The sequence below is a fragment of the Peromyscus californicus genome, unplaced genomic scaffold (assembly GCF_007827085.1).
Source record: "Peromyscus californicus insignis strain IS unplaced genomic scaffold, ASM782708v3 Scaffold_4__1_contigs__length_199733344, whole genome shotgun sequence".
NCBI lineage: Eukaryota > Metazoa > Chordata > Mammalia > Rodentia > Cricetidae > Peromyscus > Peromyscus californicus.
In genome coordinates, this window is record NW_026294562.1 from 85120396 (window position 1) to 85139264 (window position 18869).

Consider the following 18869-nt stretch of genomic DNA (forward strand, 5'->3'; position numbering starts at 1 on the left):
TTTATATTGATCTTAAGGCATTATGTGGACCACACAAATCACCTCCAAGGCTTCAGGACCTTCTGTAATCAACCTTAACTTGCATTTTTACCTTTTGAGAGGTATTCACTCAAGAGGACGGAGTTGGTTGGTGGTCTCGGACAAGCTGGAACACCGGCCACTTTGTGATCCTGTCTGACAGAGGCAGAAACTGAGGCTCAAAGAAGAGATGACAGGCTGAGAGCTGGGAACTCAGGTGGCTCAGGGGTTCCCAGGGGCCTGGAGCATGGCTTTGCTCCTAGTTGTCATTCTGCATCATGTTCAGTGATGCAGAGGCTTGGGAGAGAGGCAGGAGGAGGAGGGGCTGGGGTCCATCCCATCTGCCCTAGCTGCTGGAGGCCTGAACCTCGAAAAGCCATCAGGAACCCAAGCTCTGTGCTGCTCTGCTCCAGCCAGAGGCAGCTCCCTCTGGGCTCAGCATGCAGAAGTGCGGACTGTGGGCTGTGGCCTTCCTGGCCCTCCTGTCTGCAAGGGCCTTTCCACACACCGACATCAGTATTCACTCAGGTGAGCACAGCAGCCAGGGACAAGGACAGGTTGGGGGAAGTCACTTCCAGGGACTTGAGGGCCCACTAGAGAGGCCAGCTGCCTGGGTTGTGGGAATGCTGAGGGAGGGTACTGGGGGGCTAAGATGACCCTCCTGATAGCTAGGCCCCTAATGAGGAAGGATTCCTCGTCCCTTAAAGGGTAAATCTCAGTTTTGCAGTTTACAAGCTGTTAACCTGGGAAACTGACTTACTTCCTCTCTCCTTCTCTCTCCCTCTCTCCCTCCCTCCTTTTAAATTTTAGTTATTCAGTCATTTATTTTTGAGACAGGATCTTGCTATTATCTCAGGCTGGTCTTGAAATCTCAATCCTCCTGCTTCCTGCTCCAGAGTGCCAGAAAGTGGTGTGTGTGTGTGTGTGTGTGTGTGTGTGTGTGTGTGTGTGTGTGTGTGGTGATGGGGTGTCATAAGATCACCTCCTCCAGGCTGTGGAGAAAGTGCTTAGCACTGTACCTGACACCATGAGGAAATGGAAAATGGTATTTTTGTTAGAAATCTGACATCTAGAACCTTCCCCCGACTCCAACCTTGGCAATGCCAACCATCCCCAGGGAGCGTTCCGATGCAGATGCACTGGAGGTGGACGGGCAGGATGGACACAATTGCACCTCTCCTGGTCTCCCTGGCAGCCTGGCTCCAGTGATATCCATCCCTGTGGGCTTTGTGGGATGTCCCCAGGAAATGGGACTCATCAACCCCAGGCACGTGACCTCCCTATATGCCATTTGGGGGATGAGGGGCAGTCATTGAGTTTGAATTCCTCCATATTTCAAACCAGCAGCTGGGGCGATAACACCAGACAACTGCTCTCAGGTTGGGAGGCAGCCTGCATCTCCTTGTGCCCGTGTGCCTGAGGCTCTGACCTGAAACCTCCACCAAGCTCTTTTCAAGCATTGTTTAAAAGACCCACTAGCTCCAGGAGCAGTGGTACATGTTCGGAAGGCTGAGGAAAGAGGATAGAGAGTTCAAAGCCTGGATAGATTACAAAAGAGGTGACAGGCTAGACTGTGGTATCTATGTGATGCTGTCTTAAATACATATATGCATATGTGTGTGTATATATGTGTACACACAAATACCTCATTTGTGAGGGAAGACTCACAAATCCCTTACTATATATCGGCATAGTTCTAAGTACTTTTCATCATGAGTTTATGTGATCTTTACAGTAACCCTGTGGCAGAGATCCATCATTTTCATCCCCGTTTAAGTGAAATCTATTATGAAATCTCCAGGTGGAGATTGTCAATAGGCGAGTTATTTGGCTGTCGCAGATTGGGGGGCTCCGAGTTACCAGATAAAACATCAGTACATAGATACCAGTAAATCCTTTGTTAGTCTAAGTGTACCTCAGCTATTGCATGGACAAACTTATACTAAAAATTACTTGTTATTTATCTGAAATTCTGATTTACTAACCACTCTTCTGTTTATTTGTTGGGCAACCCCCTGGTAAGGAGGCGGGTAGCCTCGGCTCACCTGGCCAAGCCTGGGAGCTTCGCTTCTACCCAAGCTCTCTATTTGCATTAATCAGCTCAGGCCATCACAGCAGAATCCGTAGACTGGGGCCTGAGACTGCAGAAACGTGTCTCTCAGCCCGTGGCTGGAAGTGCTTGTTTTACAAGCACAGGAGCTGAGGTTTATCCCTAATGCCAAATAAAAAGCCTGGCACCACAGTGTGCCTGTAATCACAGAGCTGGGGAAGCAGAGACAGGAGGATGCCTGGGACTTGATGGTTAGCCAGCCTTGCTGAATCAATGAGCTGCAGTTCTGAGAAAGACCCTGCCTCCAAAAAACAAGATGGGGAGTGACGGAGGTAGAAACCCAATTTCAATCGAATATACACCCACATGAGAACATATCCACTACACACATGCTTGACTGCACATATGTACATACACATATGTATACACACACACACACACACACACACACACACACACACACACGTGTGTGTGTGGGGATAATAATGAAGCGATGGTGTACATAAGGTGCTGACCGCATGACAAGCATTTGAAAAAAAACAGCATTTTTCTTTCGACACCCCTGTCGTTGTGGTAGTTGGTGTTACAATGTCACAGGCAGGAGAGTTTCATTGTGACAAACAGGATTCATCAGAGATGGAAAATTTCAGACAACACATCTGTCCCCATGTGCCACCCTCTTTTAGACAAGGTGAACCAGGATCACATGAGACCTGGCAATCTTGGAGACCTCTGACCACCGGACCCTTCCTTACTGCAGCAGGGAAACTGAGGCTGCAGACTGCTGACCAGGACTATCACTGTTCACACAGCACTTACTGTGTTCCCCAGACTCCCCACCCAGCAGACGAGGACTCTAGGAAAATGATATCAATCCAGAGAGACTGTGACACACAAGCATGAGAGAATGCGTTGCTGGTTGACTAGCATGGACTTAGTAGGGGCCCTGTGGTCCCTTGCAGACCTTGAGGGTGGATATGCACCCCAAAGTCCTCTTGTGTTGAATGACCTTGATTTCTTTCTCTTCTGGATACCCCCCCAGCTATGCTGTACAAAGCAGTACAGGGAACCCATCAGCCATTCTCCCATAGCTCCTGCCTTTCATTATCCATTCCCCAAGCATGCTGATCTATGCACAGATCCACTCAGCATCGGTTCTGGATTTTCTTGGAGAAAATATCCTTCATACATGCCTGGGAGGACCTAGCCAAACTAGACTTTCCCCCAAGCCTTTCCTCTGAAATTACCTTTGACCCCATTGTTTCTGTGGATTCCAGCAAGTGAAGTACTTAGAGTCAGCACCTAATAGCAGTAACAAAGATAATTGCTATTAGAATTCTTCAGCCATTGCTGGTTCCTTCCCCCAGCTCCTGAACCCAGAGCTTTTCATGTGACACCAGGGCAAAGTGATTTGAAACTCAGCACCTGCCTCTGCAGGGCCTCTGGGTGCAGATGGGGATCAGTCAAGCTGCTCAGCCTTCTCCCCACCCTCCAGAAATACAGCATTGCATTCTTGGCTGTGGGAAGGTTCTGGGGCCCAGACCGCTTCTGCTGTGGTAATGCTTGAAGTCTATTAGGATGCTCACTCTGCCTAGTCATCTTCTCAGGGAAATAAGCACTCAGCCAAGCCCATTGTGTGTGTTCATATGTGTGTGCATGTCGAATGTTGTTGTGTAGAGACCAGAGATTGACATTTGGTGTCTTCCTCGGTTGCTCTCTGCCTTTATCTTTTGAGGCAGAGTCTCTCACTATCCTGAGGTTCACTGATTCAGCTAGGCCAGTTAGCTAATGAGTTTCAGGGACCTGCCCATCTCTAACTCCCCAGCAATGAGATCAAAGTCACATCACTGTGTCTGACTGTTTACATGGGTACTGGGGATCTGAATAACTCTGGTCCTCATGCTCACACAGCTGGCACTTGACCCACTGAGCCATCTCCCCAGACTTACCCATGCACATTTTGCAGATGAAAACTGAGGCTCAGGGAGCAGTTTTCAATCAGGGTCATCTGGTGCCAGAGTCCAAGCTCCTCCGATGGGGCACAGAAGCCCAAGCAACTGGATGTCCTGCCTCCTAGAGTAGATCCAATCCTGGAGTGTGCCTCAGACATTCTGGCTGTTCCCCCCGCTCCCCCTCTGTAGTCACAGGACACTCTACACATACTTTGGAGAACTCCTTAGCATATGATAACTAATACCATGTGGGAACAGCCCGAGGTCACACACTTAGGAACATATAGGAACTCAGTAAATGCTGATGTCTTTAATTAAATCTTGGTTAAACTTGGTGTCTAACATACTGTGGTCCCTCAGCCATCTGCAGGGTTTTGGTTCCACATTCCCATAGATGACAAATTTCTCAGATGCTGGGTCTCTGCTGTAGAAGGGTGCAGTAGCTGCATCTTACCAATGCCCATTTCCTGTGTTCTGGGGTGCATTGTGTAGAGAAGGATGACACGAAAGAAAAACTGTCTAACCCCCAGTTATGGCACTTAGGAATCTTAGACAGGAGAATCTTAAATCCAAGGCCAGACTCAGGTATAGAGTGAGACCCTATCTCAAAACACCAAAAGCCGGGGCCTGGGTAGAGTGTTTGTCTAGCACATGCAAATTCCCAGGCATGATTCCCAGCACCCAGAAGTCTGTGTTCAGCACAGGTGCAGTGCCTCCCAGATGCTTCCTCTCCACTATTGGTTCAAGTCATGGACCAGAGCCTGTAGGTATGAAGGCCAACTATACTTATTCTGCCAATGAGCCACAGAACCATGAGCATGAACCACGTCTTCCAGCAGCACTAAAGTGCTTAGGAGTTTCAGAGAGTTACAAACCCAACTGCCAGGATGAGGTGGCAGCCTCTCCAATCCTTGTCTAATATCGCTGCTGGGCTGGCCTCCAGGAATCAAGCCCTAAACACCCAGTGAGTGGTGCCTGTTGGGATTAATCTAAGCAATGGTTTGGGGGCTTTTCCTTCGCTCTGGGGCCTCCAGATTGTCCCAGAGAGGAAAAGGCAGAGCTCCAGATGGAAAGAGCAAGGCTCTGGAGTGCCGCCAAGACTTGAGACCAGACAGGTAATAGGAGGATGATAACGGTGGTCCAGCCCTCAACCTTGCTCGAGTCTGGAAGACACTTCCTTTCAGCTTCCAGGTGTATCGGGGGCCCACTGTGGGAATGGAAAAGGCAAATGTGGCTTTTGGACCTCCCCACCTCCTCTCCTTATCTGGTCCTGAGGCTGCTCTGGGCAGGAGGCAGCAGAGACCGCAGAGCTGTGAGTGCATCTGCAGGAGGCAGCAGAGAGCAGAGTGTTGCATCTGTGGGCGGCTGGAGGAGGGCCAAGGGAGCTCACAGCCAGAGTGCGTGGGAAGGTGACAATTTATTCTTTCAAAGTGGGAGAGCTGGATTCCACGGATGTGTTTTCATCCCAGAACAAGCTCAGCTCCCAAAAGCTTTGACTCCCCCCACTCCCCCAGCTGGGAGGCCTTGGCTGCTGCTAATTGAGAAAAAGACCATGCAGTTTGGCTTCTCCGTTTCCTGAGCAACAAGCCTCCACCTCCTGCCCTGCACCTCCTGTCCGACTCTCTCCCTCTATCCCCCAAAGCTCCCTCCAGCCTTGTCTTGGATTCCTTCTCAGATTCTTAGCCCTGTTGAACCATTTGCTGTCCCCCGACATACTCCATCTTCTCCCTGGGCCATGCCCGCTAACTGGGCCATGCCCCCTACCTGGGCCATGCCCCCTACCTGGGCCGTGCCCCCTGCCTGGGCTGTGCCCTCTGCCGGGAACACTCTCTGACTGGTAGCATCTCCAGGTCTCTACCGATTCATCACCTTTTCCAGGAAGCCCCTCAGATCTTCAAGTCCAGCTTGCGTGCTGTGTTTAGATACTTCAGGGACAGCCCTTGCCATCCATCACCCGTCTGGGCGCCCCTTGTGCTGTGCTGTCCTAACTACTTGTGATGTCCTTTCTGGCAGGGATCAGAGAGCCGTTAATTCTTTCCCTCAAAGGGGCAAACAAATAACAAGTTTCTAATTTTGCCTGCAAGACTCACGTCCACGAGTTAAATATTAATGACATCATTATTTCTGTGCTCTCTCTCTTAAAAAAAAAAAAAATCTCGGGTTCCAGAGGCTACCTCTGAGCAATTCTGTGACCTTTGACAAGGGAGTCAACCTCGATGTGTTCTGAGTTTCTTTGTAAAGTAGTAGTGATTACAGGGCCTCCCTGGAAGGATGTGAAGATTAAACTAACAGTCTGTTCAAAGCACTTAGCACAGTGCCTGGCGCCCAGCACGTGGTCAGCAAAGGTTGGTTCTGGTTATTGCTTTACTATCATTTTCTGAAGGTCAATATACAAACCCAACAGCATGCCCATAAAGACAGACAGGTTAGCAAAGGCGGGTTAGCGGTCCAGTTGATGAAAACTCTTCCAACCCCAGCTTCTAAGCTTCCAGAGGCAAAGGAAGAAGGGAAACACCGGCCTTCTGGGAGTTCATTCTTGTGCCTCCCAACCCTCCAATTAAAGGTTTTTGCTTGCCTGGATGGGAGGAAAAGAATTGGGCAGTGACCCACCACAGTCCCATTTTCTGGTTTACTTCAACCCAGGCATGCAGAAATTCCTTTTTCCTTAGTGGGGGAAAAAAACCTCAAAGGGACCAGATTGGGAAGATGCAGAGTAGTTTCGGAAGTATTTTCCACCTTGGGGAAGAAGGCTTTGAGGCCAAGGGCTTTTACCTCCTCCTCTTCCCACCCAGTCACCCTTCACTTAATTAATTATTAATTACTCTTTGCCAAGATCTATCCAAGGCAGGAAGAAAGGGGAGAAAGAGAGAAAGAGGGCAGGAGGAATGAAGGAAAGGAGAAGATAAAGGTAGAGAGCAGAGGAGAGAAGGAAAGGGAGGAGGGGAGGGGAGGGGAGAGGAGAGGAGAGGAGAGAGGGAAAGGGGGGAAGGAGGAGGGGCAGGAGAAGGAAGTTCCTACTACAGGCTTCATCTTCCTACTAACAGGCCAGCAGTTCCCAGATTTCAAACGTGGGTAATTGAGTAAGTGTTCCCAACAGTCTGTACGGCCAGTGAGATTCCAGGCCATGCTGTATTGCTCATCACACGATAGTGCAGAACAATCTGGAAAACTCGGATCGGGCAACGAGCCTTCGCTGCTGTTTGAACATTCCTACTTGCTTGTGTTCACTCGGAACCTGGACTAAAGAGATGTCGCAGAAGCTAAGCTTAGGGCTCTTTCAGAGGACCCCAGTTCAGTTCCCACTTCAGCACACACATCAGGTGGCTCACACCTGCCTGTAACTCCAGCTCTAGGGGATCCAATACCTTTTTCTGGCCACCAAGGACACTGCACTCACATGCATGTAACCACCCCCATAATTAAAAATAAAATCAAATGCTTAAATCTAAGTCCCATGCACCCTCTGTGTGCCAAGATTCTGGGAGAAGATGAGTAGTCGCAGTAGCTATTGACCAAACAGGGCGACACTGGACAAGAATCCTGGGAGTACGTGGGAGTCGGGGTGCATAAGCACTTACCAGAGATTCCCATCTGATGGGACCTGCACCAGCTGGTCTTATGTCAACTTGATACACAAACTAGAGTTATCTGAAAGGAGGGAACCTCAACTAAGAAAATACCTCCATAAGATCTGACTGAAAGGCACTATCTTAATTAATGATTGATGGAGGAGGGCCCAGCCCATTGTGGGTGATTCCATGCCTAGACTAGTGGTCCTGGGTTCTATAGGAAAGCAAACTGAGCAAGCCACAAGGAGCAAGCCAGTTAGCAGCACCCCTCCATGGCCTCTCCATCAGCTCCTGCCTCCAGGATCCTGCCCTGTTTGAGTTCTTGTCCTGACTTCCTTTGGTGATGAACAGCAATGTAGAAGTGTAAGCCAAATAAAGCCTTTCCTCCCCAATTGCTTTTTGTCATGGAGTTCCGTCACAGCAACAGAAACCCTGACTAAGACAGTACCCAAAGCCACCTTGCAGTTGAGACTAGAAGAGAAGCAGGAATTAGCCAGAGTCAAGGCAAGAGAATGCCCACAAAGGTCTGATTAGGCATTTGAGAATGGTAGATGAGTCAACCTGGATGAAAGCAGAAGGCATGAACTCTGGGGACCTGCCATGAGCCAACCTCAGCCTGCTTATGTCCCGTGAGGAAGCGGTATGTGATGCTGTAAAGGAAGTCTTTGTGATCCGGAGGTCGCTAACACTTTCTTGCCATGCTGATCTTATTGAAGCCTCACTTTCTGTCTGTTTTCACATCATAAATGCTCCATGGGGGCTAGAGAGATAGCTCAGGCTGGAAATGATTCCATTGAAAGCATGAGGATCTGAGTTCCATCCCCCGAGAGACCCCATTTAAGCAAACAAACAGGTGTAGTAGCTGTACTTGTAACCCCAGCACTGGGGAGGCAGAAACAGAGGCATCCCTAGAGCTCACTGGCCAACTAGTCCAGCCTGATCGGCAAGATTCAGACCAATGAGAGACTGTCTCAAAGGAAGTGGCTGGTGTTCCCGAGGATGGCACCTGAAGTTGTCTTCTGCCCCCCCATGTGGATGTGCATCTACGGGCACACACAAATAAATAAATAAATGCTCTATATGAATGTGTGTGAAAAAAGAGATGTTATTCTCCATTTTTTGCTGTCCTTTTTGGGGGGAGGGGTGGGGGTCAGGATTTCTTTCCTATGTAGCCCTGACTGGCTTGGAACTCCCTATGTAGACCGGACCAGCTTTGAACTCATAGAGATTCATCTGCCTCTGCCTCCTAGGTGTTGTGATTAAAGGTATGTGCCACAATGCCAGGTCCTTTTTGAGACAGCGTCCCTCACTAACCCTGAAGCTTCACCTATTCAGTTAGACTGGCTGGCGAGCAAGCCCCAAGGACCTGCCTGTCTCTACACATGCCCCCAAACCTCCAGCACTGGGATTATAGGCATGTATCACCATGTTGAGCTTTTTCTGTGGCTGCTGGGGATCTGAACTCAGGTCCTCATGGTCACACAGCAAGTCCTGCACCCACTGATCCACCTCCCCAGCTCCTATTCACTATGTTAGGATTCTCGAGTCAGTCAGCTATGGCAGCGATTTGAAGGCAGAGATTCTGTGCCTCTGAGTGGTTACAAAAGAAGCTCCAGGTGTCTGCCAGTTGGACATCTGAGGAAGAAGAGAATGTGCCTATGAGTCACAGCAGGTCAGACACAAAGATGGCCAGTATGTAGGTGTCCAGAGACCACTGCTCACTACGTGGGTCTCCCAACCTAGTAAATGGAAGGTTCTCAATCATCTGCCTCTCCCAACAGCCACCTTCTATTTCCAAGAACAACACCCCCAAGAAGTTTCAAGAGAAGCCAAGACTTGAGAGGACTTTATCATCTCAAACACCATAATCCTGTTATTGTTTTCAATGTGCTGCTTCTCACAATTAACAACCTATCCTGACCCCAGCAATGTGATGGGCAAAAGATATAAAGTCTTGGTTCTAGCTTGTCAGTAAATACACACACTTGACAGATAGCCTGGAATTGCAAATTGAAACAAGGTGCCATTTCTTGCTTCTAAAATTCGCAAACATTCCCAGGGAAATGATGGCAGTCGGACCTATCAAGGGCAGAGTGAGCTGCGTCCCCTCAGCCATGCCAGTGAGAGGGGAAGTTGCTTTCAGGAGGCAATTTAGAAATTGTATCAAAGCCATTCAAGTCTCTCCTCAGAAAACCACCAGAAACACTGACAGAGTTTGTTGCATGAAACTTATCTTAGTATTATATATAATAGGCTTGTATTTAAAAAGAAAGGAAGGAAGGAAGGAAGGAAGGAAGGAAGGAAGGAAGGAAGGAAGGAAGGAAGGAAGAAATCTAAATATCCAAATATAAGACAGTCATTAAACTCTTGGGAGGCTACTTAGGGGCTATTCAAGAGCTATTTAAAACAATCTCAATAGGGGCTGCAGAAGAGGCTCAGCACTTAAGAGAAAACCCAGGTTCTGTCCCGGCACCCACATGGTGGCTCACAACCACCTGTAACTACAGCACCCGGGGAGCCAGCGCCCCCTTCTGGCTCAGGAGGTACCTTCACACATGTGGCACCTGCTCACACACAGCATACACACATACATAATGCATAAATAATTCAAATAAATCTCTTTTTTGGTTAGTTAGTTTGTTTGAGACAGGGTCTCTCTATGTAGCCCCGGGGTGTGCATGTATTTTTTTTTTTATTTCAGGCACAGAACTGTGTTAATCATAATGAATGTGTTTTACTCTTAAAATGTGTAATATAAGGCATAGAAACAACATGAGCCTCATCAATCTTCCTCCTACTTTGTTTTCTGTCTATCCCCAGCCCTGTCAGAGGGACCCCAGATGTCTTCGATGTGCCCCCTGTTCTGGACAGAGTTTGAAGGTCACTGCTACAGATTCTTCCCCATCAACAGGACCTGGGCAGAGGCCGACCTGCACTGCTCTCAGTTCACTGTGGGTAGGAAATCTGCCAAGCTGGCCTCCATTCACAGGTGAGTGGACTGCTCGGGCCTCTGTGGCCTAGCCAAGAGCCCCTGGGGGAAAGGGTTGGAGTCTGATGTCTCCAACTGGTTCCTGGCTCAGGTCATGGAAGCTACTTTTTACCCAACACAATTTCTCATTGAAGTTATCCTGGGTGAAAGAGAGGGCAAATAACTCAACAGTGGTAGCAAAGAGCATGCTGGGAGAATCGTCTTTATAATTGCCAGTTTTGTGCCATACACTGCAGGGCATCAGAGCTCTTGATCCGGTGACACAGCTGACCTAACAAACATGTGGAATGGGGATAGGTGGCCCGGGAAGATGGCTTGGTAGGTAAAAGCACCAGCTGTGCAAGCCTGACTACCACAGTTTGATCCTCAGAACCTGGATGGTAGGGGGTGGAGCAGATACCTGATATACATCTGTATCCATCACTTCTTGTGTGAGGTGGTAGGTGGAGACAGAGTTGCCTGGAAGCTTGCAGGTTAGCTCCCTGGAGTTAGCAACAAAGCAGAAACAAGAGAGACCTTTCCTCAACAAGGTGGAAGGCATGACCACCTCCTCTGACCTTCACTTCAGGTGAGACACACTCCATGGTGGACGCGCCCACAAAATGACAGCCCTTCCAAAGTGCACTTGGAACATGCTCATGGGAGCTGATAGGCCTTCGGTCCAGGACTAGAGCACTATGACTTCCCTGATGCCCTGAAGTTCACCTCTTACCCATGGTGGGAACCACTTGCCAGGTCATCTGTCCATCTGGTCGTGTGAACAACTGAGTGACCTGTGCTGCCATCTGTCTGCTTGCCTCCACATCCTTCCTCTGCCCTCCTGACTTCAGTTGATGGCTTTTTCTGGACTTGCTAATATCAAAGCACTGGGTGAACTACTCTTTGGGTGAGCAGTTACCTTGACTTTCCTCAGGAAAGTTTCCGAACAGGAAGGGCAAAGCAGAGACCGGAGCCTTCTCCACACATTTTCTTCCTTCTATCAGAGAGAAAAGTGCTTCCCAGACTCTCCCTGAAAGTCGTTCGTGCCTTTCAGCTAGGTGTTAGAGCTGGGTCCTTTGGCAATTTTAGCTTTAAAGAGAACTGGGGAAAGAGATGTGCCTTCCTAGGCTATAATATTACAATAGTAAGATGAAATCATCCTGTGGGAATGGCTTTGGTGCAGACACCAGCCAAGTCTGCTTCAACTCCAGCCTGCTATGAGGATGAAATGAATTCATGGCTGTATAACATGGAGCACACTCCTAACATAAGTGGGTACTTGTAGCCTCTGTGAGTCTGTTTTGCTATGTCCATCTATACACCCTTCATTCCCTATATTCTTCTATTTTTCTATCCGTTCATCATCCATCCTTTATCCATTCATTTATCCATTCCTACTTCCATCCATCCACCCATCTCTCTGTCCTTCCAACCATTCATCTCTATTTCTTCATTGTTTTAGAAAATGAGCAAACACCAGGGTCCCTCACTGGTTTCTTTGTTGATAAGCTTTTGAAATCAAGGCTAGGACTCCTCCAAAAAGACACTGAGTGGACTGAGCAAGTTCAAGCTTATAGCTGAATTTCCCAGAAAAAAAAAGAGAGAGACAGACAGACAGACAGATGGACAGACAGGAAATACTTTAGTGATGCTATGTGAGAAGAGATTAGGAAAGAAGAAGCCATGTAAGTGTAGCAGGAATCTTGAAGAGTCTTTATTAATAAAATCAAACCCGGAGCCAGTTATTGGGGTGAATACTGGAAGATCAGAGAGACAGAACAAGCCACAGCTAACTTCACCTGGCCAACTTCTCAGCTGGTCTTGTTTCCTCAGACTGGATGCTTCTGTGTCCTCAACCCAGTGGGTCTCAGCTGAACTGTGCTGCTCAAAACCTAAAAGCTTAACCAGCCAAATGCTTAACCAGGCCAAATACTTCTAGTTTCTGGTCTTCATGCCCTATATATCTTTCTGCTTTCTACTACCACTCCCTGGGATTAAAGGCTCCTTTCTGGGATTAAAGGCGTGTGTCACATGCCTGGCCCCAGATAAATTTATTAGAATACACAATATTTTGGGGAACACAATACCACCTCATGTAAGGATTGGCAGTGCATGGTGGGTCTTGGAGAGAGAACAAAAGCAGGTATTGGAAATCTCATTAAGTTGTTCAGCGTGCACAACACAATGTGCGGCCCTTCCATTGTTCTTCTTATCTTCAGTATGACCCACATCATTTGCAGTATTTTTGGAGTAGTAGTAAGTATTGTGCTGAGTCTTTCTTTCTCTGAGCTGGTATGGATGGCCATATAAGGGTTGACCTAATTAAGAATAATGGAGGGATTAGAGAAATGGCTCAGTTGCTAAGAGCACTCTCTTCACAACTGTGAAGACCAGAGTTCAGATCCCAATGTCTACATAACATGCCAGGTGCCCTAGCAAATGCCTATATAGCCCCAGTTCCAAGGATGGCCAGACAAGATGATTGCTGGGGCTTTCTGGCTTCCAGCCTAGCTAAGAAGTATCAGAATGTTCCCAAGGACCTGCCCTGAGAAGATTCCTCCCAGGGTCCTGGGAAAGATGCTATGACCAGCATGGGGGTATTCTGAGAGAAAAGAATCTAAGTATACCAGGCTCTTTTGCCCATCTGCTTTATTTCTCTAAGATAAAATTCTATCTACACAGTTTCAGTTCTGTTCTGACATTCAGTTCCTCTCTTTTCCTGTCCTCATAGCCCTAACTAAGCTCTTATGCTTTCAACCTCATCTTTGTCTTCTGTTCCCTCATCTCCCTTCTTTCCTTCCTCTTCTTCTGATCTGCCCCAATCCCTACTAATCCAAAAACTCTGCCCTGTTCTCCCTTCTCTGGCCACATGACTCTGCTCTGACCAGGAATTCTGCACCAGCCTTCACTGCACCTAGTTATGCAAAAAACCCTTTTGTCCTGAGTCAATAGCTCTGCAATGCCACTAGGCCTTAAGGAAAGGGATGGTCTGAGCTTCATTTGCACAAGAAACAAAGCTATGCATCTGTATACCTACCTGTCTCCTAGGCTCTGTAGGGGTGTTACCTAGTTCAGATCAGTAGTAGGCCTGCAAAGCTTATACTGTTTGCCAGTTAAAGCCTAGTAGTATGTGAGCACACAAGAAATTCATAGCAGAAGACAGCTGATATATTAAAAGCCAAATATCATCAAATATTCCTTGATATTTGATTTTCCTCTAGAAGAATTCCTTGACCCTTCTAGGTATAACTTTATTATATACAGCTGAATCTTTATAACATATTCTTGCGACTTTCAGCAAAGAGGTTTGTGGATTGACTGTCTCAGATGAATATCACTCGGACAGAGATAGTGGTAGAGGAAGACTCTCTCTGGCTGCTGCACATATACACAGGTATGCATACCCATACGCACATGTGCTCACATACTCAGGCACACACACACAAATAAACTGAAATCTTAAGAGAACAGAAAAGGAAAGCAGAGTTACATCCTGTCCTCTTTTTCCTTAGTCCAGAAGACTTAACAAGCTTGCTTTAGACTCCATCCTATGGAAAGTGGAGATGGTAACTACTGCTGTGCTTCCTACATCCACAGCTGGGAAGAGAACGTCTTTGTGTATGACCTGGTGAACAGCTGTGCTCCTGACATCCCAGCTGACATCTGGACAGGCCTTCATGACCACAGGCAGGTGAGGTGAGGAAGCCACAGCTGTCAGATCCTGTGGAGAAACTCCAGCCAAGGCTCCACTTTAACAATGCCAGGTCACAGTTACACACCCAGCACATAGACACCAACATGCCCTAGTTAGCCATGGAAGTGGGTGTGACAATGACCTGCCTCTGTTAGCTGTGGGAGTAGGTGTGACCAGAACATATAGGATGATCAGAGGAAGCCTTTGTTTTGACTTGGATTCTCTAAACAAAAACGTGGTTAGATACATGAGAGTCTTTCACCCACTTCCGCATCACTGAACCCAGGGCTCAGCACACAGTAGATGATCGAGCACTCCATCACTGAGCTGCATCCCCAGCTCACTTGACTGTTTCTTTTGAGGTGAAGTGTCTTTTGATTGCCTGGGCTCACCCTGAGCTCATTCTTTACTGTGGAAGGCCCTGAACTCGGGCTTCCTATCTCATCCCTAGGTTCAATCCCTAGAACCTCAAACAAATAAAGAAAAAAAAGTGAGGAAGAACTTGTAATACAGACTTGAGATACAGTGACGGGGCATACAAGAGGCCCCGGGTTCCATCCTCAGCCCTGTAAAAATAATGACTAAATGAACCTGTAATAAAATGAATATTGCCATTTAAAGCAGCCGCGTTAAAATTAGACTAGCTGTCATACCAGGCCCTTACCTCTGTCCCAGTGCCCTCCTTTTAGTAAGGACTTCTAAAGGCAGGGTGGAATTGTGTGGAAATTTCTGCTGAAGGAACCACTGGGTGCCAGCTAAGTGTGCAACTAACACTTGCTCAGTTTTAACTGTATTATAGAGTATTTCCCAGAGACTTGGGAGTTCTTTAAATTAAAATCATCCTAACCAATATAAATAAATAAATAAAATTAGTTTAGATCTACATTAAATCACAATCTAAAGAAGGTACATTATAGACTGGGCAATAGTGGCGCACACCTTTAACCCCAGCATTTGGGAAACAGAGGCAGACAGGTCTCTGAGGCCAGCCTGGTCTACAAATTGAGTTCCTGGACAGTCAAGGCTATACAGAGAAACCCTGTCTCAGGATAAATAAATAAATAAATAAATAAATAAATAAATAAATAAATAAATAAGAAAAGAAAAAGAAGAAAAGGGGAAAAATGTATAGTGTAAGGCTTAATAACCCTAACAAACAAGACAAAAGGCCTTTTTTCCTTTTCTTCTCGGGGCCAGGCATTGTCCACCAGGCTCCATGTCGCCATTCACATACTTTGAAAGTCACTCAACCCTCAAACCTCTCTGGGATATTCACTCTGCTGTACTGATGGGAAACTGAGGTTCAGAGAGGTTGAGTAATGTCCCAGGTCACAGAGCAAGGAAGGCAGCTAGAGAAGAAACCTTGAGCTCCACCTTCCCCCTCTCAGCTATTTCACTACACAGAAAGGACTTCAAATCATCCATGCCTCAAGAGGTACTTTTCTAAAGACCAGAAAAATGACAAAAAGAGGTGTGACTCCTGCTCCCATGGCCTCTGGTGTCATTCTTTCCACAGCTGGCTCGCACACCCACCGCAGCACCAATCAGATTTCCAGCAGGCCAGCGTAGTTCCAGACCAGGAAAGAAAAACACAGACATTTGAATAAAAGAAAGTGAGGAAGTGTAAGTCTCACCAGCTGAGAAAGGACAGTGCTTAGGTGTTGGATACTGGAGTCAGGTCCATGTGGGTTTGAGTACCAACACTAATGAATCTAGGCCAACTCATCCATGTGCCAGTTTTCTGAAAATGAAGTTGCCTGCAGTACAGAGCAGTAAGGACAAAGTAAGTAAAGGTCACATGATAAGGGTCAAACAAGGCATCTGGGAAGAGCAGTGCTGACAACCATAGTATGTAGGTGGGTGTTTCTTTCCCATCCACCAGTTCCCAACATGGAGACTTAATATTAATTATAAATGCTGGCCAATAGCTCAGGCTTGTTGCTAGTTAGCTCTTATATTTAAATTAACCCATATTTCTTATCTATACTTTACCACATGGCTTCGTATCTTTTTTCAGTATGGCATGCTCATTTTGCTTCTCTCTGTGACTCCAGACTCTGCCCTTCTCCTTCCCAGCATTCTCAGTTTGGCTCTCCCACCTAACTTTAATCCTGTTCAGCTATTGACCAGTCAGCTTCTTTATTAAACCAATCATAGTGACATATGTTCACACAGTGTATAGAAATATTCCTATACATATAGTACACATTACAAGTGAGGGCTTTGATGCATGGTGGCAGGCATGAAGTACTATAATGCTTTTCCTATATGGGAGCTGACCCAATATTTGGTCTTCCTCTCTACTTCCTTGAATGGACCACAGGAAGGGCAGTTTGAATGGACAGATGGCTCTCCTTATGACTACAGTTACTGGGACAGGAGCCAGCCTGGTGATGGCATCCATACAGACCCAGAAGAAGACTGTGTGCAGATGTGGTACCGGCCCAGCAGCGGTGGGTACCCTGGACCTGAACTCTCGCAGAGCTGCTAGAGAGGCACCATGAGGGATGGGGAAGCACCCTGAAGGATGGGGATACAGTGAGGAATGGGGTCACCATGAGACATGGGGAGGTATCAAAGTACATGGAGAGGCACCATGGGGAAAGGAGGGACACAATGAGGTTTAAGAGGATGTCCTGTTTTCAGCACGTTGGAGAGCAGCCAGATTCCCTGGGGATAAGATACTGTCTAGGATAGAAGTATTTTAAGTGATCTTTAGTGGTTTGTTGACATTCAGGCTCTAAATGGATGAAAAGGCATTAAAGAGTTAGAGTGGGCAGCAGAGATTTCATTAAGTTTTTTGATGTGCACAGTGCAGCCTATATTCCTTTTTAAAAAGTTTTTGCACTGAGAGTTAGTCTCCTGGGTCAGCTCACCAGTGAACCAAAGTCCAAGCCCTGATCCCAGGCTGGTACTTGTGAATGTAAGAACACAGTTGGGGTTGGAGAAGAATGGAGGTGTGGGCACTGAAGAGCACACACCTGGGTTTGAATTCCAGCCCCACTGCTTTGCAGCTATGTCCTCACAGGGAGTGATTCTCCCTCTCTGAGAGTCTGTTTCCTCTCCTGGGAAATGGGCTTAATATTCACCCCTATGTAAAAGGCTGCTGAGATAATTGAGGTACTTCTGGCAGAGCACAGGGGTAGGAACATGGGTTCCTCAAAGTGTCAGCCATTGTCTGAACACACGTTCTGTGCTCTATCAACTCTGGAACCCAAGGTGAATCCAGGCTCCAGGAAGCTGAGCAATTTCTTCAAGGTCACAAAGCAGGCAAGAAATGAAGCTAGGTTTGAAACGTGCACAGAATCCCAGATCCAAGTATCTCGCTGCTCTTCTGAATTCCTTCTCCTTCTGAGGAGTGGTGGGAGGTAAAAAAAAAAAAAAAAAAAAGTGACTTATCCTGGGGGTCATCCTGCAGTCCCGCAAGCAGAGCTGGGGCAGTCTCTAAGTGCAGTTTACCCTCCCCGGACCAGCGGCAGATCAAACCCAGCTTTATGAGAGACGAAGATCAGAGAGCGGTTTCTGCAAGCATCAGCAAGTGAGGCCTGCTGGGGAAAGAACTTTTACTCCAGAGCAGTGATGTGGTGGCTTTTACTGCAGTCGATGGATCTTCACCCAGACTCTCTGCTTCTTCTGTTCACAGCACTGAGGTCCTGGAATGATAACGCCTGCTACAGGAAGTTCCCCTTTGTCTGCAAGATCCCGTCTCTGAGCATTCACTGATGCACTCCTGTCCCCTGGCATGAACTCAGCACCAAGATGTCCTGCAGCGATGTCTAGAGCAGAGCTCACACTAAGCAAATGTAAACACACATAGAAGGGAAGTCCTCCAGGCGGAGATTCTCAACAAGCTGGTCTTAATTATTCGGTGGCCAAGAGACAGCAGATCAGCTCACACAGGTTCCAGCATCCTGGATTGAACTGAACGTTGCCATCCTGGTCAGGTCTCCAGTTCATGCTTGAAGTGGTCACTTAGACACAGGTTAACTGGTTAGCCCTGATGTGATGTGCATCACTGAGGCAGAGTGGAATGGGAGTTAAGACCCTCTGTGGGGATCTGGGTAATGAAATCAGGTGTTGGCTGGAGGGTGTGAGCTTTGGTTCTGTTCAGAAGAGTCCGGTTTAATTGCAAAGTGTCCATGGAAGCAGAAAAATTGGATTCAGTTCTAAACTGTACCCCTTAATACATGACCTCAGACAAGTTACTTCTCTTGTGAGAACCTTGGTCTGTACAGCGAATGGAAAAGAAATATGTTATAAATACCTAAAGAATGTCAGCTTCAAAGGGCCTGATATGTCAGAGGACTTCAGTGTGTGGGAGTTGTTAGTACCTATTAATGCCAGTGATGGCGTTCAGCTCCCCATGTTTTCTTGCCAGAAGAGTGGGCTGCATCCAACACACGTAAGAGGATTCAAAGAGGCAATTTCTTGTCCCAGAGACCAGCAAACTTTTCCCATAACGGATCATACAGCAGATATTTTAGATTCGCACACCTTTTGCAGCTGTGAAACTCTGCCATTGTTTGATAGAAATTGCTATGAGTTCCAGACTGTGTCTAAAAACCTTAACTTCGTAGAATGATCATGTTACTGAAACACCAGAAACCAAAGCAACTTG

At 47.3% G+C, this 18869-nt stretch overlaps 1 protein-coding gene across 1 annotated transcript; it reads left to right on the forward strand.

The window, feature by feature from the left end:
• The first annotated feature begins 458 nt into the window (after positions 1-458).
• Positions 459-18470, forward strand: Clec19a (C-type lectin domain containing 19A). The gene is made up of 5 exons (XM_052714310.1): positions 459-546; positions 10410-10578; positions 14155-14248; positions 16575-16704; positions 17895-18470. Exons 1-5 carry the CDS (start codon positions 459-461, stop codon positions 17972-17974), a joined length of 561 nt encoding a protein of 186 aa, XP_052570270.1. The 3' UTR covers positions 17975-18470.
• Positions 18471-18869: the final 399 nt, after the last annotated feature.